General features: G+C 42.1%; 1 protein-coding gene across 1 annotated transcript in view; it reads right to left on the reverse strand.

The window, feature by feature from the left end:
- Positions 1 to 4880: 4880 nt before the first annotated feature.
- The window catches only part of LOC121875026, a 32001-nt gene continuing 9166 nt past the window's right edge, over positions 4881 to 27715 (reverse strand). The window contains exons 2-4 of the mRNA XM_042379380.1: positions 11068 to 13078; positions 7285 to 7419; positions 4881 to 6741 (exon numbers count right to left, since the gene is read on the reverse strand). Of these exons, the coding sequence (XP_042235314.1) occupies positions 6544 to 6741; positions 7285 to 7419; positions 11068 to 13078 (2344 nt within the window). The 3' untranslated portion in view covers positions 4881 to 6543. The remainder of the gene's footprint in view (positions 6742 to 7284; positions 7420 to 11067; positions 13079 to 27715) is intronic.

The raw sequence follows: 27715 nt of genomic DNA on the forward strand, positions 1-27715 counted from the left end.
CCCTCGTAACGATCTTCAGGAGTGAAGTGCTTCCCCATTTGGAGTACTGTCACCCCATCTGGTCCCCGAGATATGCTAGGGACTGTCAGTTGGTTGAAAATGTTCAAAGGAGGGCCACCAGACTGGTGCCTGCACTTCGGCACCTCAGCTACCCTGAGAGATTGGAGCGCCTGAACTTTCCTAGCTTACACTACAGACAGGCAAGGGAGGACCTAGTTGAGGTGTATAAGCATCTCAAGGGGCACTACTCAGTCGAGTGTCCTTACTTGGGGCTGGAGGACGCTCGCCCCACAAGGGGTCACAGCTCAAGATTGAAGAAGCCGCAAGTCCAGAAAACTGTGAGGGCAAACTTTTTCAGAGTGTGTAACAGAGACGTGACCGACTGCCCATGCGGCTAACGAGCCGATGAGTGAAGAGGATAAAAGTAACAAAAATAAAGTAAATAAGCGCGGGTAATCTGTATTTAGTGCAGCAAGGACCACTGTATGAATTATATTTTATTTCCACCTCTAATTGTTTAATGGATCATCATAAGTTCTTTCTTTCTCATCATATAGTAATTTCTCCTTTAATGAGGTGATGCTTCTCCCCAAATGCCTGATGAGGATAAGCCACAGTTGTAGGAAATAACAATTTTGGTGTTCCAATTTCCATGTTGCACACTCTTGGTCACCTGTGTTCTCACAGATGCTAAAACTGGCTTTTAATACTCAACACATAACTGTACAACGGTAAAAACGAACAGCATAGAAGCGTAATGTTTTATTTTTCATTTATAATCAGATATTAGTTCATACAAAAGTAGCGACTCTATTTCTGACAAACAGACTCACAAACTGTTTTACTGCAAGTGTACATAAATAAAACAGCATTCCAGCCTTAAGGTGGAACAGACAATGTTTGCAGACAATAGTAAAAAAATATAGAGGAGTAGAGAAGAGTACAGTAGTAAATGGAAGAGAAGGTGAGAGATGAATGATGCCTGCAGTAGAGGAGGACCACCACACACTGTCTTGTTTGGATCAAGTTAAGGAGACATTAATACAAGTCTCAGATGAACCTGACCAGTTTATCATCTGACTTTACGATGGACATTTTCCATAGTCTGGTTACTGTATTCATATTTACACTTGAACTTAAAATATTATTAGTTACAACAGACAAACATTAAATTGGTCTTTAAAGTGTAGCTTTTTTATTTTCTAGTAATTATTAGTCATCAACTTGAATATTAGATACAAATTTTTGTTTAATCTTGAGTCTTACATACATTTTCAAGACATCTTTGTTTTTACATAAATATTTTCTCACTGGACAATCCCTGACACACCATAACACAGGCAGTGTGTTGCCCTGCCCACAGGTGCCTCATTAACCCCTTTACAATATATAATGTGTTTTAAAAAAGGTATGTTCTTAAAAATGAAAATGTGTGTGTGTGTGTGTGTGCTACCTTCACTGAGTAGAAAAACAGCCCTCGGCCTCAGACCAAAGCTGATACTTTCCACCATCCTATAACTCGGTCCGGACCATCAGTCGTTTTCGTTGCTCAACAAAATTCATCACCACTGTGAAGCAACCCCACGATGGCATGAACGACAATGTCCTGAATAATGACACCCATTTTGAGTTTTTCCCCATTTACCCAGGCTACCTTCCTTACTCATGCCAGTGCCAAATTATTCGGCAGGGTGGTCATCCAGTATCAGATGCTAGGGACTGTCAGTTGGTTGAAAATGTTCAAAGGAGGGCCACCAGACTGGTGCCTGCACTTCGGCACCTCAGCTACCCTGAGAGATTGGAGCGCCTGAACTTGCCTAGCTTATACTACAGACGGGCAAGGGGGGACCTAGTTCAGGTGTATAAGCATCTCAGGGGGCACTACTCAGTTGAGTGTCCTTACTTGGAGCTGGCGGACGCTCGCCCCACAAGGGGTCACAGCTCAAGATTGAAGAAGCCGCAAGTCCAGAAAACCGTGAGGGCAAACTTTTTCGGAGTGAGGGTTGTAAACTCTTGGAACAATCTACCAGAGAGTGTTGTGACGGCACCGAGTGTGAGCTCTTTCAAGAAAAGACTTGACCAACACTGGAGCAGGTTCAGGTACATTCAGGAGCCGGTGCATGCCCAGTATTTGCCAACAGTGCGTGACAGAGACGTGACCGATCGCCCGGGCGGCTAGCGAGCCGATCAGTGGTGAAGAGGATAAAAGTAAAGTAAAAGACTCTTTTATCATATAACAACTCAGAGCAGGAACAAAGGTGTCGGCAGCTTCCATCACTGAACTTCAGTATGCAGACGACCTCACCCTTGTCACTCACACTGAACACGACCTACAGGAGATCCTGAACAATTTCAGATACATATACTGTACATCCTTCAGCCTGGAGGTGAACGTATGCAAGATACAGATTCAATTCTAGCCCGCCTTTGGTTGTCATGTCTCCACCATCCATCAAGATTAACGGGACTACCGTCTCCAGAAAATGGACCACATCCAGTACTTTGGCTCCTACTAGTTTAAAACCACAGATATTGACGAAGAGATCCAACATCGGATCAGATGCGCATCTCAAGCCTTTGGCAGACTCTGTACTCGTGTCTTCAGCTGTAGGGAGCTGAAATTATCTACAAAGCAGCGCATATATCAAGCAGTAGTCCTCCCCACCCTGCTATATGGTAGAACTTTCACCAATGTGGTCTACGTTCCATCCTCCGAGGCAGCTGGCAAGATAAGAGAATAAATGCCAGTATTCTTGCTGACACCAACTGTAGGAGCATCGAGGCTACCATTATCCATGAACAACTACGTTGGACTGGCCATGTTACCCGCATGAACGACAGTAGACTGTCAAAGCAGATACTTCACAGTTACCTAACGAACAGTAAACTTAATGCTGGCTGGCAACTGAAAAGGTATAAGGATAGTCTTGAGACAAACCTGAAAAAGTGCCAAATCGACCCCCTCACCTGGGAGACGATCACTCCACATCGTAACGCTTGGAGGAGCACCACACGAGGTGTCACTGCTTTCGAGCCCAACTGCATACTGAGGCAGACAAGCGCCAGTACCAGAAAGATGCTACTCCTGCTCCTCCCGCATTAGATGGAACCATCGACACATGCAATATCTGTGGACAGCCCTGCCGGTCTCGTATCAGCCTTTTGCGTCATCAACGAAGGTGACGTCACTAATAACATATATCACTGTGTCGTCGCTGGATGAGAGTCATACTCAATTATGAATTACAACAAAGTAGTAGTAGTAGTAATAGTAGTGTGTGTGTGTGTAAACCAATGTTCTAATTTACGAATAATGACACAGTTTAATAGTTAATTAAAAATATAGAGTAGAAAGACCTAATAAAAGGTATACTATATAAATATAAGAGTCTATGTTTAATGCCTTCTTATCAAACCTCTTCTTTTGGACATCATAACTGGTGAATTATTCAGTAATATTGCCAAAGATATTTGTGATACAGAACCGAGTGTAAGAGGAGTGAAGATGGAGACAGAAAATGCAAGACACATAACAAAGTCAAACTGTATTCATACTTCTACTGGTTTCATATTTACAATTTCTGGACGGATTTGCAGACTGATTTTTTACATATACAAATTGGCTTCCATGTGGTAAATAAACCAACCTTCACACACTTTTAAGACATTAAACAATTGGCAAACATTCCATGGTTTATAGTTGTTCCCCAACTCAGTGGTGTGGAACAGATGCAGCAGCGTCTAATAGCAAATTGCATCAGCCTTTGTCTCGTGAGGAACATTAAATATATTTGTTAACTTCATATTGCACCAAAGTCTTAAGGTATAATCTTATCCTAGTAAATACATGATGAACTTCACAAGTTTTATATGTACAACTTTGTGTCAATCTCCTCCTTACAAGTGTCAGATAATAAAAAAAATCACTAATTAGTCATTAAGACGACATTTAAAGTTACATATAAAGAAATACACTTCAGAGCCGTACAGTACAATTACTTACACTACATTTCAGTAACCAACTCAGTTTACCAAATAGTGTATCAATTACTACTCCAACAATATGCTGAAATAACTAAAGGAATTGTGCAGTTTTGAGCCACATCACAGTACAGTATTTATGATGACAGTAATATTTAACCTTGTGAGCAATAACATGTACAGCTTCTCTTTATCACTCCCAAAACATTAACTCCAGGAAAACTTCATACACAAATATTAAATTTAATATGGTGGTACAAGAGAATAGGTTACAAACATACTGTATAACAATCAACATACAGTACTCCATTTATATTTTCTGTACTTTACTGTAATTAAGCAAGTAATTACTCCTATTGGATCTGCCTTAGGTATGTGTGTTTTCACCATCCCTAGTGGGCCATGGGTTCGAATCCTAGCGGGTTGAGGTGTTGATTGTATGTAGAAGTCCGCGTGCTATTGGGCTAATGAAATATATATATATATATATATATATATATATATATATATATATATATATATATATATATATATATATATATATATATATATATATATATATATATATATATAAATAATCAACGACCTCACCAGCCAGTTATTTCGACCTACTGGGCTAGTCCCACCCAGTAGGTCGAGGGTTCGATTCCTGGCTGGTGAGGTCGTTGATTATATATATGTTCAAAGTCCGCATGTTATATGGACTAAAATTGAAGTATATATATGGTACCTCGTGTTTCATACCAGCTGGATTCGGTAAAATGCTACTGACACCACATAAGAGGCACGGGCAGTTCCCAATGAGGTTCACGGCGCCATCAGCTCGATGAACAGGCTTTGTGTGAAATATAACAGAGTCTAATACTGCTTTTAGTGTCCTTGTGGGTTGGTCGGTAGCGTTCCCTAGTCCCACCCAGTAGGTCGAGGGTTCGATTCCTGGCTGGTGAGGTCGTTGATTATATGTTCAAAGTCCGCGTGTTATATGGACTAAAAATGTATATATTCTGTTCACAAGAGCATTACAGCTGAGGCAGATTTTATCAAAGCAGCAAGAAAGATTGGTGGAATGAAGTACAGTACGTTGGCTTCATTTAGATGAAGCTTTTCAATTTCTAATATATTTTCTTTATATTCTCTAGCTTCAAGTAATATTAACAATTAAGTGTTGATCTAAAATGATATCTTAAGTCAGGGAGGTAAACATTAGCACGAAGAACACAGATATATTACAGTATAAGTGACAAAGTTGAAAAAGATCAGTGGTTTTTGTTGTTATTTAGGCACCATCGCCGCCCATATTCACCAGACGAGTCTCGACCAATCACGAGCTTCCTTTGATTTGGCCCGGTTGCAACCTTGGAATGAACAGAGTATACTTCTGTGACACAGGTGTCTAGTTCTGTAACAGTTCTGTAATATATTGTCTAGTTCTGTAACAGTTCTGTAATATATTGTCTAGTTCTGTAATAGTTCTGTAACACAGGTGTCTAGTTCTGTAACAGTTCTGTAACATGAGTGTCTAGTTCTGTAATAGTTCTGTAACACAGGTGTCTAGTTCTGTAACAGTTCTGTAATATATTGTCTAGTTCTGTAATAGTTCTGTAACACGAGTGTCTAGTTCTGTAACAGTTCTGTAACATATTGTCTAGTTCTGTAATAGTTCTGTAACACGAGTGTCTAGTTCTGTAATAGTTCTGTAACACGAGTGTCTAGTTCTGTAACAGTTCTGTAACATATTGTCTAGTTCTGTAATAGTTCTGTAACACGAGTGTCTAGTTCTGTAACAGTTCTGTAACATATTGTCTAGTTCTGTAACACGAGTGTCTAGTTCTGTAATAGTTCTGTAACATATTGTCTAGTTCTGTAATAGTTCTGTAACATATTGTCTAGTTCTGTATAATGAGTGTCTAGTTTTGTAACATTACTGTTTAATTTTGTAACATCTTGGTGTCCATCTTGAAAAATAGTTACAATAAATTCAAGTGAGTTCACTATGTGTAAGGCTTCATCAATTACTTCACCACACTGTATGGGTCATCAACACCCCCTAACTATTTCACCACTTTGCTGGCTTAATACACATGACGCCTCTCCTAAATAATGAACAAGTTTATATCATATGTTGCATCCCAAGCTGACCCATTACTGGATGGAGATTTTACAAATAATCAGGTTTTGTAATTTCAGAAATACGAAAAATGTAAATGAAAAAAAATAAATAAACTACGAAAAAACAAAAATTATATAAATAGATTGTATGGTTAACCTTATAACATGCATTTAACTGTTACCTGAAAAATAAAATGGCCAGTGTGTCGACTAAGTGATCTCAATGTTGGATATAAGAACCTCGAGTCAATACATACACAGCTCACAACACAATATACATGGAGTCAAAACGTGTGTGTTATCAGTTGTTTTCTCAGGAAGTAACACTAATAAAGTTTCTACAATCTTCTACACACACAAACAGGAAGCAAAAAATTCCTTTGTTTCTTGTAGAGGAACATGATACAGTACAGCCCTGTTAAAGGATCTGTCATTGCGTTTTTGTTCATAAACTTACATAGGTCCAAAGAACTTTTCTCCTTTGGTATAATATAAGGAAACGGCTACAACAACACCGACAAAGACAGAAATGGCTAAGATCAACAAGATGATGGCGTAACACCGTCTCCGTTTCTTTCTCGCCACTGATCGTCGGCGGAGTTTGGCTGAGCGGCGTAGGTCCAGTGTGAAGTCATGGCACGTCCCAGGACTCTGAAGGATAAAATATTTAAGGATTAAAGATCAATATATGTAATTAAAACAGCAATTCTCAAGAAGTAATTTCTAAAGCTTGTAATTAGTTAATGTTAAGTTAGTTTACCTTTGGGTTTGGTTAGTTTAGCACTGGGTTACGTAAGGTTAGCATTAAGTTAAGTTGGGTTGGGTTGGATTAGGTTCACATTGAGTTGAATTGGGTTAGGTTAGTGTTAAGATGAGTTAGGTTGGGTTGGGTTAGGTTAGCGTTGGGTTGGGTTAGCATTGGGTTGGGTTAGCGTTGGGTTGGGTTAGGTTAGTGTTAAGATGAGTTAGGTTGGGTTGGGTTAGGTTAGCGTTGGGTTGGGTTAGCATTGGGTTGGGTTAGCGTTGGGTTGGGTTAGGTTAGTGTTAAGATGTTAGGTTGGTTAGCTAGTTGGGTTGGGTTGGGTTAGCGTTGGGTTGGGTTGGGTTAGGTTAGTGTTAAGTTGGATTGGGTTGGGTTAGCGTTGGGTTGGGTTAGCTGGAGGGGCTTACTCCTATAACAATGGGTGAACCTACATTACAAAAGGGTGCCTGGCTGTTAGGGTGAGGAGACAGGTGGCGGGGGAGAGTTCGGTCCATACTTGCTGTCCCATAGTAAGTTTCCCATAGTTTTTGTCGTTTCCCTCGGCCCACAGTCCCCGACGGCGCCTCCTGTAAAGTTATGCAAGTGACTAAGTGCTCCTCACCAGGTTCTTAGACAAATGGCATTGGAAACTTTGCCTGGAGGTTTCACCATAGGATTTAGCGAAACAGCTTGTGTGTAAAGGCTGTATTGGTTACCTGTACGACTTGTTAACTTTCCACAATCTACCCTGGTCACTGTCCAACTGACTCACTCTTGGTAATATAATCAATTGACAGATTAGGTAACTCTTGATAATAAAGATCCTGTCTTACCCATACAGATTATTTTCACGGGTATTAGTCATGCCTTTGTTATAGGTGTGGAATATCTTCTTTCATGCATCCAAACATGAAACATTACATTGGTTCTCTGAGTAACACAAGTAATAATTCAGGGTAAGAAAGTTCCATTACCAGTAACTTCAACACCAACAACGTATTACTTGCTTATGTCCTCCACCAGGCAGCTCCTTTGTAAGGAGGAGGTGCTACAGTAAGCTACAGGATCACTCAAACAAACCACCCATTGGGAGTGGACCATTTTTTATGTACAGTCTCACCCAAAAGTTCGCTAACTCTCCCAGCCAGCTATTGTTGCACTGCCTGCTTCAGATGTTTGAACTTGAGTATGTTACTTCGAACCTTTACAGTAGATTCATTCGTATCGGTTTCATGTTCTGGTTGATACTGAGACAGTTTCAAACATCTGAAGCAGGCAGTATAGCAATAGCTGGCTGGGAGGGTTAACCAAGTCTTGGGTGAGACTGTACCAGCTAAGAAGGCAAGTGGAAGTTGCTACTGTGAGAGTGGGTTGGGGCTAGGAAGGGCATCTAACCGCCATAAAACCTGTAATAAATTTACTTGATGTTGTGCCCTAACAAACACTGTACAGTTACTGTACTGTACAATGCTACCTTCCTCTCCCTTATTGCACTGATCTCTGAACCTCCCATCATAAGCCGTCGATCATTATAGCTGCAAGTATCTGACCACCTCTGTCCTGTCAAGAATGAGTCAAGTAAATACTTCTGATACATGAACCAAGTACAGGGTGGGCACCTGTAGGGATCCAGCCTAGTAACTTACTCACATTTAATGATCGCAGGTAGACCTCAGCCATGTCAATATTCGTATTATTACCCACTCTGTATATGTGTTTTTCTGGCTAAATAAACTGTTTCAATTAAAAAAATAACTGATTCAAAGGTCAACCGATGTTGTTGACTTAGACCTGCCTTGTGTAGTCAGTTGTATACAGTGTGATGGCTCAGTGGCATCACTGCACGCACGTAAGAGTACACACACACACACACACACCATCGCAGAATACCCCTCTCATTCCTCCCCTTCATATCATATGACCTCATATTGCTTTTCGTTTCCCAGGTTTCGAAGTTCTCCAACGGAGATTTTGAGTGCCTGATCAAGTGTTGGTGGTACAGCGGTAACGCATATAACTCTCACCAATATGTCAAAGGTTCGAGCCTCGGCCCGGACACACGTCAGAAGGGTGTTATCCAGTGTGACTCTCACTATCAAACACCACAGGTTTACCGGTCCCCGGTTTCCTCCTGTACTAACACTGGATAGACCGTCCAAACGGCTAGTAAGCTGATAAGTGGCCAATATGATACTAAGAAGAGAGGGAGTGATGAGGATCCTATCCTATACTTCGTGTGTCCAGAAGATGTCGTCAAGGTTGAGCATCAAGGTCACATCAATACGAGACATGGCGGAACAGATAAAATGATAAAAGGGATAAAGAAAAAGTATGCAAACATCACAAAGGAAGTACTGTCACTGTTCAAAGAACTAAACGAAGAGTCTCAACTCAAAAAGAAAAACTTTGTAACAAGGCATTGCAGTAAAATCTCTGATGCTCAAAGAACTGAACTCAAGGGGTCAGGTTGACCTAAATGATATGCAGTCTATAAGGTATGAGGACTAAAAGTTTATACGGCAATGCATTATCAGGACCACCTTATGAAATTTTCAGTGGTAAGGCCATTAAAGTCAAAAGGTGCGCCTCACATCCTCCAGAGTGACAATGGTCGGGAATTAACAGCTACAGTGATTAGTGAGATAAAAGATTTGTGGCCAGCCTGCATGGTAAACCACGGCACCCACAGTCCCAAGGAAGTGTATAACGTACTAATGCGGACGTTAAGGACATGCTCATAGCGTGGATGCGGGATAAGGACACGAAGAACTGGGTAGTTGGCTGGAAATTTGTACAATTCACAAAGAACACAGCCACCACCCCGACACCCACGGACCTCCTTACAGAGTGGTTTGGGTGTGACGCAAAAATGGTATTAGTATTATCATCACTACCACAGGAGGTGAGGAGTGTCAAGAGGAAAGAGAGAGGTGAGGAGTGTCAAGAGGAAAGAGAGAGGTGAGGTGTGTCAAGAGGAAAGAGAGAGGTGAGGAGTGTCAAGAGGAAAGAGAGAGGTGAGGCGTGTCAAGAGGAAAGAGAGAGGTGAGGTGTGTCAAGAGGAAAGAGAGAGGTGAGGCGTGTCAAGAGGAAAGAGAGAGGTGAGGCGTGCCAAGAGGAAAGAGAGAGGTGAGGTGTGTCAAGAGGAAAGAGAGAGGTGAGGAAATGTGATCTTAATTTACCTGTAGAGGCGAGCAGGTGCAAAGGGACTACAAAAAATCTAATCCAGAAAATGGCAAGGAACACAAATAAGGTTCTAAGAGCAGTAGAAATTGCATCCACCCACAGTGTTGGTACAGTACCCACTCCCCATGTAGATCACCAAATCTAAAAAACGGTTATAAACTTGCTACAAAATATGGAGCAATTATCAGTCATTAAACACCTGCACAATTTGAAGCCTGTGAAAATAATTTGCTGTCAACTAACACTGTTGAGCTTGAAAAAGAATTAACTCTCAGACAGACAATACCTTTTTTCTGTTCAAGGATATTCAATATGTAATTGTGCCTTAGATATTAAGACCAGTTGCTGTTCAGAACGGTGTCTCAGAGAAATGTGATCAGCAGTGTACCAGTAAATGTCATCCTAACTTGAAATGCAAAAATAAATAGAATAACATCAACAATATGACTATTGTTAAGAATAGTGTCAATTATGGTGTGTGTAATAAGGTTTAGTTTTGCTGTATGCCGATGTCATCTTAACTTAATCTGTTAAACTAAGCAGATTTATCATAATATCTTCCTTTTTAGTTCTTGTCTGTGTCATAAGGTTCTGTTTGTACAATAAAGTCATCGTGAAAGTAATTGTATTTTATGAAACAGTCAATAGTCATTAACCTGCAATAGCCAATTCGTTATATTTTCTTAGTTTTCTCAGGCACTTAACTAATTACCTCTTTTACAGTAATTATGAGGTCTTTAACATGCCTGGTGGCAGTGTATGGACACACACCGCCCATAAGAGACCCAGAAGTCTTCTAGAACAGACTCTAGATCAAACAAGAAGTAGATGAGCTACACTATGAAGAACACATCAACCATGACCCAAGGGAATCTTTGACACGGATCCTATTAGTTTAAAAAAAACTGTTACAATGATCAAGTACCAGATGTATAGGACACAGGTCGCTTAGTTAGTGTGAAGGATGGATAAGACAGAGGCACATGAGGGAGACCTTCTCAAAGACACTGGTGATACAATCTATTAAGTTGCTTTTAATAGAATTTTCTTACCTGAAATCTGTCTCGGTAGCTTTCCGAAATGGCCCATATGCCTTTGTGGTCGGTATCGTTGGCTTCTTGGTTCATGGGCCTCGTAATGACCTCCTGAAGCCGCCTTCCTTCCATGGACTCTACATCATCGTCATGAAAGATCTTGAGGGCCCCACCAGGGAGAGGTGGAGAGCGTCTAGCACCACGGTGGCTGCCCCCCACCCCACGCTCCAGGCTGCCTGGGTTGACAGTATCAGCAGTAAACTTGACCCGCCGCTCCTGCTTGTTGTCCTCAAAGTCTTCCACAACAATATCGTCCAGGTCTAGCCACTGCATGCGGTGTAGAGGAGCACCCTGAAGCTTCTCACTGATTTTCTTCTGGAATGCTGCAAGTTTATCTGGATCTAGGAATCTGTTGGCTGGCATGAGGGGTTTACCATTGTGGTGGATGATGGGTGGCGGGCTGGGGTATCTCGGGCGGCCACTGTCATCAAGGAAGGCGGGGTTGTCAATACCCTCTAGTACAACATCGCCTATCTCAGCGTAACTGCCAGAAGGGTTAGTTTCAAGGGATGGGTGACTAGTGGTATCCTTGGTCTCGAAGCTGTTGAGTTCTTCGTAAGTGTTAGAGGTTGCGTTGGTTGAGGTGGTGTTGTCGCTGGGTAGTCGATGGAGGTGTCCTTCATTAACCACTGTTGAGCTAAAGCTTCTCAGTTGCTCTACACTACTTCCTTCAGACAATCTTCTTGACGGATCCTCCTCGGACTGGTCTAACAAGTCATCAACATTTACTATAAGTTTTCTACCGTTAGTCTTTAAACCACTTTTTTCCCATAAATCTTTCACTGCTATTAAACCTCTCTTTTTGGCGCAGCTCTTGTGGTTAGAAACAGCAATGTCGAAACTCTTGCTTCTGGTTTTATAAGGTTTGATAATATCTTTGCTACTGAGTGAAGCAGCTCTGTTTAGGGTAGCATACAGACCTCTTGTGTATGTCGCCTGACTAAAGTCTGGCAAGGGAGCAGAGTTTCTTTTCTCTGTCACCTGGATGGGCGATTCATAGTCTTCTTCCTCGAGGTCATCTTCCCTGCCGTACCTCATCATGCGGAGGGTGTCCTCAGTCACCAGCGAGTCTGGCTGTAAAGACATGAGTGGGTAGCCTGATCTATGATGCTCATCTCCAAAGTATCTGGTAATGCTGGAATTACCATCAATGCCATCTTGTAAGTGTAGCTGGCTTGGGGTATTGGCACTTCCTGGCACGGGATTGGGATGCCCTGGGTTGAAGGTCTTGGCACGTGAGAGAGGTCGTAAGGGTGTCACATCTATGGACGTTACATAACGAAAATCTTGCTTCAAAATATCAACTGGACTGGGGACACGCTGAGGTTCACACTCTTGCGAATTCGGAAATTCTTGTACATGTTGCAGTGGATCTGAACCCCGCCGACTCGTCTGTGGCAAATCACCAACAAGACTTCCTACTCGTGGCCAGATGGGACGTGGCACTGTAGTGGACCCCAGGTTCTGGATCATACGCTGTTTACCGAGGGTTTCCAGAGACTTGGCACGACGCAGATTCACCTCAATACCACGAACAAACTGTGGGTGCTGAGTAACAATGGTTGCTACAGGTTTTCCCCCAGCTAATATCACAGTTGGTGTCTCATTGCCTGAGCTTGCTGATACTTCAACTGGTTTACTTGTTTCAGCAACTGATGGCGTGGTCTTGTTTCCTCGACCCGCTGCTCCTTCCTTCAAGCTCGGCTTTTGGTCACTGAAGGCAGGCGGGGCAGGAGTCGACCGAAGCGCTGTCTCGACCTCTGCCCCCAAGAGATCATCTTCATCATGACCTTCTGATCTCTCGGACACAGAATCTGTCTCCTTAGAGCCATAACCTGACGACCGGACGGAGCTTCGGTCAATCGGTGGAGACTCAGGGGGGTTGTTCCCCTTCTGCTCACTGATGTTGGTCTCCTGGTTCTTGTCCTCCACATTCTCCGCATCCTCCTCATTGTACAGCGGGTTGACTCTGTAAGAATAACACACATCATTAGGCGAATATATTTACCCATTTGGGAACACCTGAAGATTAACCTAAACTCCCAGTTTATAATACCTCAAGCTTAACCATTCTGTCCCTAACCTAACCTAACCTAGGCTATCTCTATCCTCACCAACCCTAACACTAACCAAACAACCAAACCAAACGCTAACCAAACCTAACCTCATAACTATCCAGGTATCGTTATGATAGTTGATCTTCAGGTGCTCCTCACCCTGACACAAGTATCCATCACCAACAACACAGTGTTTACTGTTGTATAATTATAATATTATATTGACTTCATAGCCACAAAAACAACTTGTCTTTGAATTATACATAATGTGTGTGTGTGTGTGTGTGTGTGTGCACAGGGTGCTGTAATGCAAGCACTCCTTGCTTCCTCTCGCTTTCAGCTACCACCGTTGGCTAGCCCTCGTGGTGAACAGGGAAGCAACTTACATAGGTCTTCCCCTGCCAGTACACAGCCTCCTCACCATCAAGACTCCTGCTGTGCCTCCTCGTGGCAACACATGGTAACTGGGTACCTCGTGGGCCCAGGTTAGACCAACAGGAGATCCCGGAGTAGCAGTGGGCCCCAGAGGGACGGTGCATAGGCTCACTGGCATATGGACACGTCCTGGCGCCTACCAACCATTGCCCCGCTGCCTTGCGGATAAACCTCAGCAGGTACAAGGCTACGGGAGTAAACCCCAAACGGAAGTATAGGTAGAAGAGGTGACCAATGTGGAAACCCAGTGAGTATACCAGCATGTAACAGCACGTTTGTTTTATATTAATATCCACAAAGTTATTCACCAAGTGAGTCAACATGCTACTCATGACAGATAGCTTGGCTTGCAACTCTCTCAAAGGTCGAGTGCAGGTCAGCTGATTAAGCAAAGAACCGGCTCGCTCTGTCACACCTTCAGACGCCCAGAGAAGGTAGTACATTACCACCACTTGGACAAGGAAGCCAGACACTTAATTAAAGTGTTATCTCAAAGTGTTATTCACAACACTTCCCTGGAGAAAATTCATTATTTATTCTCTCAGATTATATCTGTGTATAAAGCTGCTTTGATAATAAATAAGAAAACAGCAAGAAGTGTTTACATCAAACCCAGCCACTTAAAGGTTCCAGAAATTAATTTAAACAATTAGTGTGATACCAAAACAGCTATCACAAGCAGATGAAGAACATATAAGATGAACAGGCAATTAAGGCGAACCCAACAAACTGGGCTATCGGCAGTCCATTGCACCTCTCTCCCCAGTTGTTGCAGCTACCTGCACCAGTAGATCAGGAAATTGGAGAGCCAAGATGTGCAGCCATCATCCAGGTTATCTTACTTTTCATCATCATCAAAAACCTTAAATCCCAAAAGTCCTATGGCGACAGATGAGTGGCGAAGGGGACAGGCAGAGAGGATTGCCAGGAATCTCTAGTCACAACTCTGCACATGGGCAGCACAGATAAGATTGTTGTTTATGCACTGGGATCTCGGCAACAGTGCAATCCGGTCCTGTTTGTGGGACTGAGCAGCTCTTTCTTGGAACCTTTCTGCAAAGGATGACATCAATGAGGCATTTTATACCGACCTTGACAGAGTGCTAACCTCTATCCCCAGAGAAGATAAGGTTGTGCTCCTTGGCGACTTCACTGCCAGAGTTGGCAGAGAAGCTAACAATTGGCAGGGAACCATAGGGAGAAGTGGACTAGGCAAGTGTAATTCCAACGGCCTACTCCTCCTCAGTGTGCTGCACACAACCTCACTATCACCAACACCTTGTTTAGGCAGGACGACGAGTTCAAGGGTTCGTGGCAACACCCACGATCCAAACACTGGCATCTCACTGACTACATCATTGTCAGAGAAAGAGATCGCCGAGAAGGCCTCAGTACCCGAGCCATGCGTGGCTCAGACCACTGCGACAATGACCATCGGCTCGTCAGAGTCAAACTCTCACCTCACATTGCCCCAAAATGGAGAAGGTAACACGTGACTAAAAGAGGTTTTAACACCAAACGACTACAGGATCAAACGGTAAAACATGCAGGGAACATCTCAGCTTTGGGCTGATAAACAACCCAAGAACAAACAACCAAAATCCGAGAGACGAATGGGATATACTCGACGCTGTCGACAAAAACTTGCAGCGAGACCCTCGGCCACATCGAAAGAAAACACCAGGAATAGTTTTATGAAAGGAACAAAGAAATCAACACACTCATAGATGGTAAACGTGCTGCTTTCATTAACTGGCAGAACAACCCTAAGTCTTGGACCAGAGATGATAACTTCCACAAAAAGAAGCAGCGGCCCAGTGCGAGCTTTGCAAACTAATGAACGAATGGCAGAAAAATATAGCCAGTGAAACAAACAAATTTGCAGATTAACACAATATACATGAATGTTTCAATTCCACTAAAACAATATATGGCCCAAGAGCGGCTCCCCTTCACTCATCAGACGGTAACTCCATCATTACTGTAAAGACAATGAAGGCATTCATCAGCGCTGGAAAGAGCACTATTATATACTGCTCAACCGAAACACCGATGTGGATGTCCTGACTACCCAGCAGGTTCATCAGCATCCAGAGCTGACCCACCTCAGCTATCCTCCATCCCGGGATGAGGAAGCTACTGCCATCAAACGGATGAAAATTAATAAAGCCTCAGGGCCTGATGGAATCCCAGCCGAGGTGTATAAAGCAGGAGGACCTCTGCTTTCCAGCCGTCTCCACTCTCTCCTGGAGAATATATGGGAAAAGGAGGAAATCCCCCAAGCTCTTAAAGACGCCTCCATCATCAATATTTATAAGAACAAGGGAGACCGGTCAGACTGTGGCAACTACCGTGGGATCTCGCTGCTCTCCGTAGCTGGCAGGATTATCGGCCGAGTCCTCCTAAACAGACTTCTTCCTGAGGCAGAAAACGTCCTCCCAGAATCTCAATGTGGCTTTAGACCATCACGTGGCACCACTGACATGATCTTTGCTACCCGCCAGATACAGGAAAAGTGCAGAGAGCAGTGTATTGACTTGAATTTGGCCTCCATCGACCTAACCAAGGCCTTTGACTCGGTCAGCAGGGAAGCCCTCTGGTGGACCCTCAGCAGTTTTGGCTGCCCACCAAATTCATCACCATTGTGAGGCAAATCACGATGGTATGAATGGAAGTGTCCTGTACAATGGCACCCAGTGCTAGTTCCTCCCCCTCTTCAGTATGTGTGCCATATATGCCTCATTTATATGTGCCAACAGTGATCTGCATTGGAGCGTTGGTAATGGTGAATTTTAAACACTCTTATCTGCTTTTACACTTTAATTAGTGAAGTAATGGATTAGTGATTTTCAGCCAAAATTTCCACAATTATCATCATAATGGTGAGAGAAAAAGTTGAACACTGAAATCATAGTTAAATAATACCTAACCTGTCCTAATAAAGGGGGGATAATACCTAACAGTGGTATTACATTTTTCTTAAAAACAAATTATGTTTACCTTACCTAACCTAACCTAAGACTATTGTAGTATATTTATAATACTTAATTTTAGTCATCGCACAGCAACAAGTTCAAATCAGACAAGTGTTGGAACGTCAGCACCGCCCCACACCACAGGGAAAAACAATGCACCTGACAAACAATTAAGTTCTCAAAAAACATTTCAATGACGTATTTTTTTTAAATACATTTGTGGAAATAACTTTTTTAACAATAATTTCTCAAACATATCTATAAATGTGTCGATGATATATAAATATAACTAATAATAGCACTGTCATGCATTTAAACTTTTTCAACTCTGAAATTTGCTCCCAGACCCGGAAAAAAAATTGGAGTGAATTTCTGGAATTTTCAGAATATGCCTCTGATTTTCAACCTTGGAAACTCGTTTGCAGACCCAGAATAGAGAGAGTTTACCCAGAAAACTCCCAACCAATTACAATGCCGGGTACTGGAGAGTTCCAGCTAATGGCGATTCCATCTAACAGAGATTTTCCTGTAAATTTAGGTAAGGTAAGGTAAGGTAAATTTAGGTTAGGTAAGGTAAGGTAAATTTAGGTTAGGTAAGGTAAGGTAAATTTAGGTTAGGTAAGGTAGGTTAAGATACGGTAGGTTAGGTTAGGGTAAGATAAATGTCATTATTCTTGCGACAGAAGAGAACATCACTACTGGTTGTAGTAAATGAAAAACTTATGATGGATGGTGTTATATGTAGTGATGATGGGTGGTGTTATATGTAGTGATGATGGATGGTGTTATATGTAGTGATGATGGATGGTGTTATATGTAGTGATGATGGATGGTGTTATATGTAGTGATGATGGGTGGTGTTATATGTAGATGATGGATGGTGTTATATGGTGTTATATGTAGTGATGATGGGTGGTGTTATATGTAGTGATGATGGGTGGTGTTATATGTAGTGATGATGGATGGTGTTATATGTAGTGATGATGGATGGTGTTATATGTAGTGATGATGGATGGTGTTATATGTAGTGATGATGGTGGTGTATGGATGGATGATGTTATATGTAGTGATGATGGGTGGTGTTATATGTAGTGATGATGGATGGTGTTATATGTAGTGATGATGGATGGTGTTATATGGAGTGATGATGGATGGTGTTATATGTGGTTATGTGGTAGTGATGGATGGTGTTATATGTAGTGATGATGGATGGTGTTATATGTAGTGATAATGGATGGTGTTATATGTGGTGGTGATGGATGGTGTTATATGTAGTGATGATGGATGGTGTTATATGTAGTGATGATGGGTGGTGTTATATGTAGTGATGATGGGTGGTGTTATATGTAGTGGTGATGGATGGTGTTATATGTAGTGGTGATGGATGGTGTTATATGTAGTGATGATGGGTGGTGTTATATGTAGTGATGATGGATGGTGTTATATGTAGTGATGATGGATGGTGTTATATGTAGTGATGATGGATGGTGTTATATGTAGTGGTGATGGATGGTGTTATATGTAGTGATGATGGATGGTGTTATAAGTAGTGATGATAGATGGTGTTATAAGTAGTGTGATGGATGGTGTTATATGTAGTGATGATGGATAGTGTTATATGTAGTGATGATGGATAGTATTATATGTAGTGATGATGGATAGTGTTATATGTAGTGATGATGGATGGTGTTATATGTAGTGATGATGGATGGTGTTATATGTAGTGTGATGGGTGGTATTATATGTAGTGATGATGGGTGGTGTTATATGTAGTGATGATGGGTGGTATTATATGTAGTGATGATGGATGGTGTTATATGTAGTGGTGATGGATGGTGTTATATGTAGTGATGATGGATGATGTTATATGTGGTGATGATGGATGATGTTATATGTAGTGATGATGGATGGTGTTATATGTAGTGATGATGGATGGTGTTATATGTAGTGATGATGGATGATGTTATATGTAGTGATGATGAATGATGTTATATGTAGTGGTGATGCGTGCGTTGTTATACTTAGTGATGATGGGTGGTGTTATATATAGTGATGATGGGTGGTGTTATAGTGATGATGGATGGTGTTATATGTAGTGATGATTTATGGTGTTATATGTAGTGATGATGGATGGTGTTATATGTAGTGATGATGGATGGTGTTATATGTAGTGGTGATGGATGGTGTTATATGTAGTGATGATTTATGGTGTTATATGTAGTGATGATGGATGGTGTTATATGTAGTGATGATGGATGGTGTTATATGTAGTGGTGATGGATGGTGTTATATGTAGTGATGATTTATGGTGTTATATGTGGTGATGATGGATGGTGTTATATGTAGTGACGATGGGTGGTGTTATATGTAGTGATGATGGTGGATGGTGTTATTTGTAGTGATGATGGATGATGTTATGTCGTGATGATGGATGTTGTTATATGTAGTGATGATGGATGGTGTTATATGTAGTGACGATGGGTAGTGTTATATGTAGTGATGATGGGTGGTGTTATATGTGGTGATGATGGATGGTGTTATATGTAGTGATGATGGATGGTGTTATATGTGGTGATGATGGATGGTGTTATATGTAGTGATGATGGATGATGTTATATGTAGTGATGATAGATGATGTTAAATGTAGTGATGATATATGGTGTTATATGTGGTGATGATGGATGGTGTTATATGTAGTGATGATAGATGGTGTTATATGTAGTGATGATAGATGGTGTTATATGTGGTGATGATGGATGGTGTTATATGTAGTGATGATGGATGGTGTTATATGTAGTGATGATAGATGGTGTTATATGTGGTGATGATGGATGGTGTTATATGTAGTGATGATGGATGGTGTTATATGTGGTGATAATGGATGGTGTTATATGTGGTGGTGATGGATGGTGTTATATGTAGTGATGATGGATGGTGTTATATGTAGTGATGATGGGTGGTGTTATATGTAGTGATGATGGGTGGTGTTATATGTAGTGATGATGGATGGTGTTATATGTAGTGATGATGGATGGTATTATATGTAGTGATGATGGATGATGTTATATGTAGTGATGATGGATGGTGTTATATGTAGTGATGATGGATGATGTTATATGTAGTGATGATGGATGGTGTTATATGTAGTGGTGATGGATGGTGTTATATGTAGTGGTGATGGATGGTGTTATATGTAGTGATGATGGATGATGTTATATGTAGTGATGATGGATGGTGTTATATGTAGTGATGATGGATGGTGTTATATGTAGTGGTGATGGATGGTGTTATATGTAGTGATGATGGATGGTTTTATATGTAGTGATGATGGATGGTGTTATATGTAGTGATGATTGATGATGTTATATGTAGTGATGATGGATGGTGTTATATGTAGTGATGATGGATGATGTTATATGTAGTGTTGATGGGTGGTGTTATATGTAGTGATGATGGATGATGTTATATGTAGTGATGATGGGTGGTGTTATATGTAGTGATGTTGGATGGTGTTATATGTAGTGATGATGGATGATATTATATGTATTGATGATAGGATGATTCTATATGTAGTGATGGATGGTGTTATATGTAGTGATGATGGATGATGTTATATGTAGTGATGATAGGATGGTTTTATATGTAGTGATGATGGATGGTGTTATATGAAGTGATGATGGATAGAGTTATATGTAGTGATGGATGGTGTTATATGTAGTGGTGATGGATGGTGTTATATGTAGTGGTGATGGATGGTGTTATATGTAGTGGTGATGGATGGTGTTATATGTAGTGGTGATGGATGGTGTTATATGTAGTGATGATGGATGTTGTTATATGTATGATGATGGGTTGTGTTATGTGTAGTGATGATGGATGGTGTTATATGTGGCTGATGATGGATTGTGTTATATGTAGTATTAGTGGATGGTGTTATATGTAGTGATGATGGGTGGTGTTATATGTAGTGATGATGGGTGGTGTTATATGTAGTGATGATGGATGGTGTTATATGTAGTGATGATGGATGGTGTTACATGTAGTGATGATGGATGGTGTTATATGTAGTGATGATGGATGGTGTTACATGTAGTGATGATGGATGGTGTTATATGTAGTGATGATGGATGGTGTTACATGTAGTGATGATGGATGATGTTATATGTAGTGATGATGGATGGTGTTACATGTAGTGATGATGGATGGTGTTATATGTAGTGATGATTAGACAATAAAATAACAACAGTTTAATGCTAAAAAAATATACTTTGCTGTACCGTTGTAGTGAAAAACATGGAGGAACTTATACACAGTTAATGAACTATTGATCTTGACCCTACAGTACACGGTGCTACATGTGTTCCATTGAGTGGCAGAAACGAGGTCTACCACATGCCCATGTCTTGATCTGGCTCAATTATTACTTTATAACTATTGATTTTTTTGTGGAGGGGAGGGGAGGGGAGAGGAGGGGAGGGAGGAGGGGGAGGGGGGAGGGGAGGAGGAGAGGAGAGAGAGGAGAGAGGGAGGGAGGGAGAGGAGGGTAAAACATAGGAGGGAGGGGAGGAGGGGTGGGAGGGGGAGGAGGAGAGAGAGGGGGAGGGGAGAGGACAGGAGGAGGAGAGGAGGAGGGAGAGGAGAGGAGGGAGGGGGCAGTGACAGGGGAGGGAGGGGAGGTAGGTGAGAGGCAGGGAGGGAGGGAGGGGAGGGTAGGGGGAGGGAGGGGAGGGGAGGGGAGGGAGGGGAGGGGAGAGGGAGAGGAGAGGAGGGGAGGGAGGGAGGGGGGGGGAGGGGAAGAAAGAGTGTGGGGGAGGGTAGGGGAGGGAGGGAGGGGAGAGAGAGAGAGAGGGAGGGAGAGGAGAGACAGGAGGGGAGGGAGAGAGAGGGAGGGGAGGGGAGAGGGAGAGAGAGGGAGGGGAGGGGAGAGGGAGAGAGGGTAGGGGAGGGGAGGGGAGGGGAGGTAGGGGAGAGGAGAGAGGCAGTGAGGGGAGGGAAAGGGGAGGGGAGGGGAGGGGAGGGGAGGGGAGGGCTCCCAATGTACTACATATGCGTGTGAAAGAAACACATTATTCATTCATTATTATTTGGGCTCAACATCATAAGAAAGGATCAAAACATTAGAGTTATTAAGATATAAGGTTATAACTACCACTCATATATAAGACTTCACATGATAAACACTTTAATATGGTAAGGTTTAATAGTTATAAGTGTCTTTCTCTCTCAGTCTTTTATATAATTTTCTCTGTTTCTTTCCTTAGTAATTCTCCCAGTGTATATATTCTCTTTCTTTCTCTCTCTTTGTGGATGTGGAAATGTTGTAAAGTCCTCAACTGAGCTCACTAACATGGTCTACCCAAACATTATCCACCACTACAAGGATCACAAGTCGCTGCGTGAACACGCAATTCTGGCACCAAAGAATGAAACAGTGGCTGAAATCAACATGACTCTACTCAGACAGCTTTCAGGCAGTGAGACCTCATTCAAGTCTGTTGATACAGTAATCGACCAGGACCAAGCAGTCCAGTACCCTGCAGAATTCCTTAATTCTTTGGAGCCCGCTGGAATGCCTCCTCACCACCTCACTCTCAAGATTGGAACTCCTATAATGCTCTTAAGAAATCTTGAACCACCAAGGCTCTGCAATGGCACAAGACTGGTGGTGAAGAACATGATGCCACATGTACTGGAAGCTACAATACTGACAGGAAAAGCTAAAGGAGAGGACGTGTTTATACCAAGGATACCTCTCATCACCACTGACCTGCCATTTGAGTTCAAGCGACTTCAGTTCCCGGTTAAAGTGAGCTTTGCCATGACCATCTACAAAAGCCAGGGACAGTCCCTAAAGATGGTTGGCCTAAACCTGGTGTTTCCTTGCTTCTCTCATGGACAGTTCTATGTTGGATGTTCCAGAGTGGGAACTGGCAAAAATCTGTACATACTTGCTGCTAATGGCAAAACCAAAAATGTGGTCTACCTTAATGCGAAAGAGCCGCCCAGAGGGCGGCGATTCCGCTAGTGTATATATATATATATATATATATATATATATATATATATATATATATATATATATATATATATATATATATATATATATATATATATATATATATATATGTTAGTGTTGGGTTGGGTGGCTTTGGTCATTGGTTAACCATTGTCCTCAATCATAATTCCATTTTCACCGTCTGTAGTACGTCTAGCAGCTCCGTGTGTTTTGGTACTGGTTGTATAGTAGAGAAAACGGCCTTATTTCCTCCTTACAATAACTTACACGATCTCAAAAGTCACCGAAGTTACGAAGAAAAGTCAGCCATTTTAAATTGAGTTGTGGACTTGGTAAGTCTTTAATGAATCACCACCGCAGGGGATATGAATTCTCTAGGCACTTACGATGTTCGTAACCCGTTATTGAATCACAAAAACACGTTTACATTACTCACAGTTTCATCTACACCTGACCAAAATTATGCTAACCTAACTTAATGTTAACCTAACCCTAAACTAATGCTAACCTAACCTAAGCCTAACCTAATATGAACCTAACTTAATTCTAACCTAACCGAAAGCTAACCAAATCCTAACTTAACCTAACCTAAAGCTAACCTAACAATACATTAACTTAACCTGGTATTACTTCAGGTTAGCCAGATGTTAGGTTTGGTTTAGTTAGGTTAGGTTTGGTTAGGTTAGGTTTAGTTAGGTTAGGTTTAGTTAGGTTAGGTTTGGTTAGGTTAGGTTTGGTTAGGTTAGGTTAGCATTAAGCTGGTGTTAGGTTGTTTAATCTTCAGGTGAAATAAGCTGGGGTGACTAATCTTCATGTGTGGTCCTCAAAAGTACATTCATATCTGACCTTTTATGACCCAACTAAGTCATTCTAAAACCATTGAGAACCTGGGTCTGGCATTGTCATCCTTCTGCTTTCAATAATATCAACAGGTGCCGTGTTTTTGTATACAGGAACAAGTAGAGTATGTCACCTTGTGTGATGACGGAACTAATGTGTACAGTTTACCATTATATACCGTTCGTCTATCTGAACCACGGACCCCGAGATTCTGACTCATGATTACGAAGCATTTATAGACAGATTAATGTATCAGTCTACTGCTTGTTTCATGAGTTTGATTCTCGGGGTTGGTGGTTCAGGGGGAGAGACACAGGGTACAGTATTTAGTAGCTGACTGTACTGTAAAATGAAAGAGTTCCACAATGCTAAAGTCTCTTCAGGGGTGACCGAAATATGGTTGAATAAAATAAAAGGTTATAATTTGCGAACGTTTACAAAGATGGCAACGAATACAACACAGTAGGATAACTTTGAAGAGGAGGACAACTTTGACTCATAAGGTTATAAATATGGCGTCCGGGAGGGAAAAGCTCCAACATTATCTGTATGATAAAATAAAGAGACCAATCATCTATAGGTACATTTAAATACAGTACAGTGGCCTAGGTAAAAACAATACCAAGAACCAATCTTATTTATTTGGTTTATAGTATTATTGAATGGTAAACGGGCTGGTCAGTGGCTCGACAACGCATATATCCTGGCCTATGTCACCGAACACGAGCTCTTAATCTGTCTGTTGCTAGTTTAGTCGTTTCTTGAAGGTCAACATGTTAGGACACGTGGCTACCTGCTCAAATGAACTAATTGGTACATCCACACTGCGCACTGACGAGTTGTTTTGTTTCTGGCGTATGGTCGTGTGTGTGACAGGTTTAAGAATCATGCCCAGAGTGTAGCCTCGTCATGATATACTGAATAGCTATAGTTTATCAAGCATTGTACTCCTGGCATCGTGCTGAAGGTCTCCAGTACACCGCGAGTCTTCAGGACGGTCGAGTGTTTCAGCCCAGGGAACAATATAGTCGTCTTTCTCCTCCTCTCAAAGCCATACCACCTGAAGCTAAACCTAACCTATCAATCCCAGAATGGTCATAATTAGATTAAGATTGATTTAGCAGTTTGGTATAACCTGAGAGATAAGATCGGTTGTAATATTCCTCTCAACACAGACCATTTTGCTGCACTGCTCACGACGCCAATCGTAGCCAGCGAGATATCATGACGAGACAGGAAACTGACCCACTAGTGTAGGTCACGTAACGTAATACTAATTCCTCCCAGGGGTCATTCACTCAGGTGAAAGTTGCATTTCTTGGTTAGTTTCCACCCCCAGACGCCTCCCTCCCTCCCGCTTGCTCGCCATTTCTCAAACGGGTTTTCGATAGATTAAAGAATAACTCTTGTCGTATTACAGTCATGCAGCATCACCGAGAGAGAGTAAATACAATGGTTACATAATCTACTCCTCTAATATATTTCTCTCTTATGTGATTAATACGGCGCCTTACAGTAAATGTTACGGAAAAATCAGGTAAATTATCCGTAAAATGGGTAACGTTTTTCGTCCGTGAAAATTTACCTTCTAACGTTAATTCTACTTCAAGTCCAGTGTATAAATGGTCTTACCTTTCAAGTCCAATGGTCTTAAACCTTCAGGTCCAGTGTACAATGGTCATACCTTCAAGTCCAATGGCCTTACCCATAATCGCCTTAGTAGGTGGACAACAACACTTCAGGTGTACACGACTTAACCAGCAGTCAGTCAGCTGTACTGGGGAAACATTCGCCTGGCACTGCTTGATTGCTTGTACTGGCGTTGGTTTTTATGGTAGGAGGATCTCTCTCTCTTTCTTTATTTATCTCTCTCTCTATCTTTATCTCTTCACCTCTTCTCTCTCACCCATCACCAGCAGGAGGTGAGCCGTGATGGTTAACAACGGAGTCAAGGGCGTCGTCTCGCCTCCCGTTTTCTTTAATTATTGAAGCGGCGACTGGTGCAGGCAGGCGCCAAGGTTTTTTATTTATTATTATTATTTTTTTGTATATGTGATAATAACAATAATAATAACAACAACAACAACAACAACAACAACAACAACAACAATAATAATAATAATAATAATAATAATAATAATAATAATAATAATAATAATAATAATAATAATAATAATAATAATAATAAACGGTTTATCGAAAGAGCATGGCAGGCGGAAGGTTGAAAATATACAGTTACATAATTGGGGAATGGGTCACTTGTGTGACAAATAATATACAAGTAACATAAGTGATACAAATATGATATATAATAACTAGGTGGGGAGAAGGTCATACTGCAGGGCATTTTAACGTAGTAACAGTGTAAAAGTAAGATTGGCTTCGAGTGAATACACTGGTTAATTACAGGTTGTTGATTATTTTGACAATGGTTGGGACTGGGCTGTTCTAATAGCGATCAGTAAGTGGTTGTATGGTCTGGATGAGGATGTCTGTGTGTGTGTGTGTGTGTGTGTGTGTGTGTGTGTGTGTGTGTGTGTGTGTGTGTGTGTGTGTGTGTGTGTGTGTGTGTTATGCATCTAGTGTGGCAGCATTATGTAAGTGTTAAGGTGCCTGCCGAAAACCCAACTTGACTGGGGGAACTGCACCCAGTAAGGTCATCCTAATGCGGTCGAAAACACAATCAAAATCACAGATCCAAACAAAAACAAATTATACAACCTCTTTTGGTCGATGAAAGAAGAACTGCCCTTGTGGCAAAAGAGCTGGCTAGGTATAACATCGACATAGCAGCCATTAGTGAGTCCCGGCTCCCAGACGAGGGTAGACTCAGAACAGGAATCTGGCTATACCTTCTTCTGGAAGGGTAAACCTGCTACGGAGAGAAACAGCATTTATGGAGTTGGCTTTGCCATTCGCCAGCGCATCCTACACAGGCTAACTGAAATGCCTATTGAGATCAACGAGCGCCTCATGACGCTCCGAGTCCCAATGAATCACTCATGTCATGCCTTCTTCATCAGTGCATACGCCCCAACACTGGATGCAGAGGATAACATCAAGGAGGCCTTTTACGCCGACCTCGACAGAGTGCTAACCTCTATCCCCAGAGAAGATAAGGTTGTGCTCTTTGGCGACTTCACTGCCAGAGTTGGCAGAGAAGCTAACAATTGGCAGGGAACCATAGGGAGAAGTGGACTAGGCAAGTGTGATCCCAATGGCCTACTCCTCCTCAGTGTGCTGCACACAACCTCACTATCACCAATACCTTGTTTAGGCAGGACGACGAGTTCAAGGGTTCGTGGCAACACCCACGATCCAAACACTGGCATCTCACTGACTACATCATTGTCAGAGAAAGAGATCGCCGAGAAGGCCTCAGTACCCGATGGGCTGATAAACAACCCAACAACAAACAGCCTAAATCCGAGTGTCCTGCACAACGGCACCCAGTCTGAGTTCTTCCCCATCCAAACGGGGGTAAATCAAGGGTGTGTACTGGCACCAACTCTCTTTTCCATTTTCTTGGCTGCCTTCCTTACTAGTGCCAGTGCCAAATTAGCCAGCGAGGTGAACATCCAGTACCGGATACAAAGATGTCGGCCGCTTCCATTACTGAACTTCAGTATGCAGACGACCTCACCCTTGTTGCTCACACTGAACACAACCTACAGGAGATCCTGAACACCTATACACATATGCGTATGCACACTTCGGCCTTGAGGTGAATGTATGCAAGACTCAGATTCTCTTTCAGCCTGCCCCTGGTTCAGCCACACCTCCACCATCCATCCAGCTTAACGGTACTACCCTCTCTAATGTTGACCACTTTCGGTATCTCGGCTCCCACCTGTCCACCACCGCAGACATCGAGGAAGAGATTCAACATAGGATCAGATGTGCATCTCAAGCCTTTGGCAGACTCCGTACCCGTGTCTTCAGCTGTAGGGAGCTGAAATTGTTTACAAAGTTGCATGTACATCGAGCAGTGGTCCTTCCCACCCTGCTATATGGCAGCGAGACATGGGTCACATACAGGAGGCACTTCAAGGCACTTGAAAACTTTCACCAACGTAGTCTATGTTCCATCCTCCGAGTTCGCTGGGAAGACAAGAGAACAAATGCCAGTATTCTAGCTGACACCAACTGAAGGAGCATCGAAGCTACCATTATCCATGAACAACCATGCTGGACTGGCCATGTTACCCGCATGGACGACAGTAGACTGCCAAAGCAGCTACTTTACAGTCACCTAACGAATAGTAAACGTAACGCTGGCGGGC

This window comes from Homarus americanus, unplaced genomic scaffold (genome assembly GCF_018991925.1).
Source record: "Homarus americanus isolate GMGI-L3 unplaced genomic scaffold, GMGI_Hamer_2.0 scaffold7732, whole genome shotgun sequence".
NCBI classification, from domain to species: Eukaryota; Metazoa; Arthropoda; class Malacostraca; order Decapoda; family Nephropidae; genus Homarus; species Homarus americanus.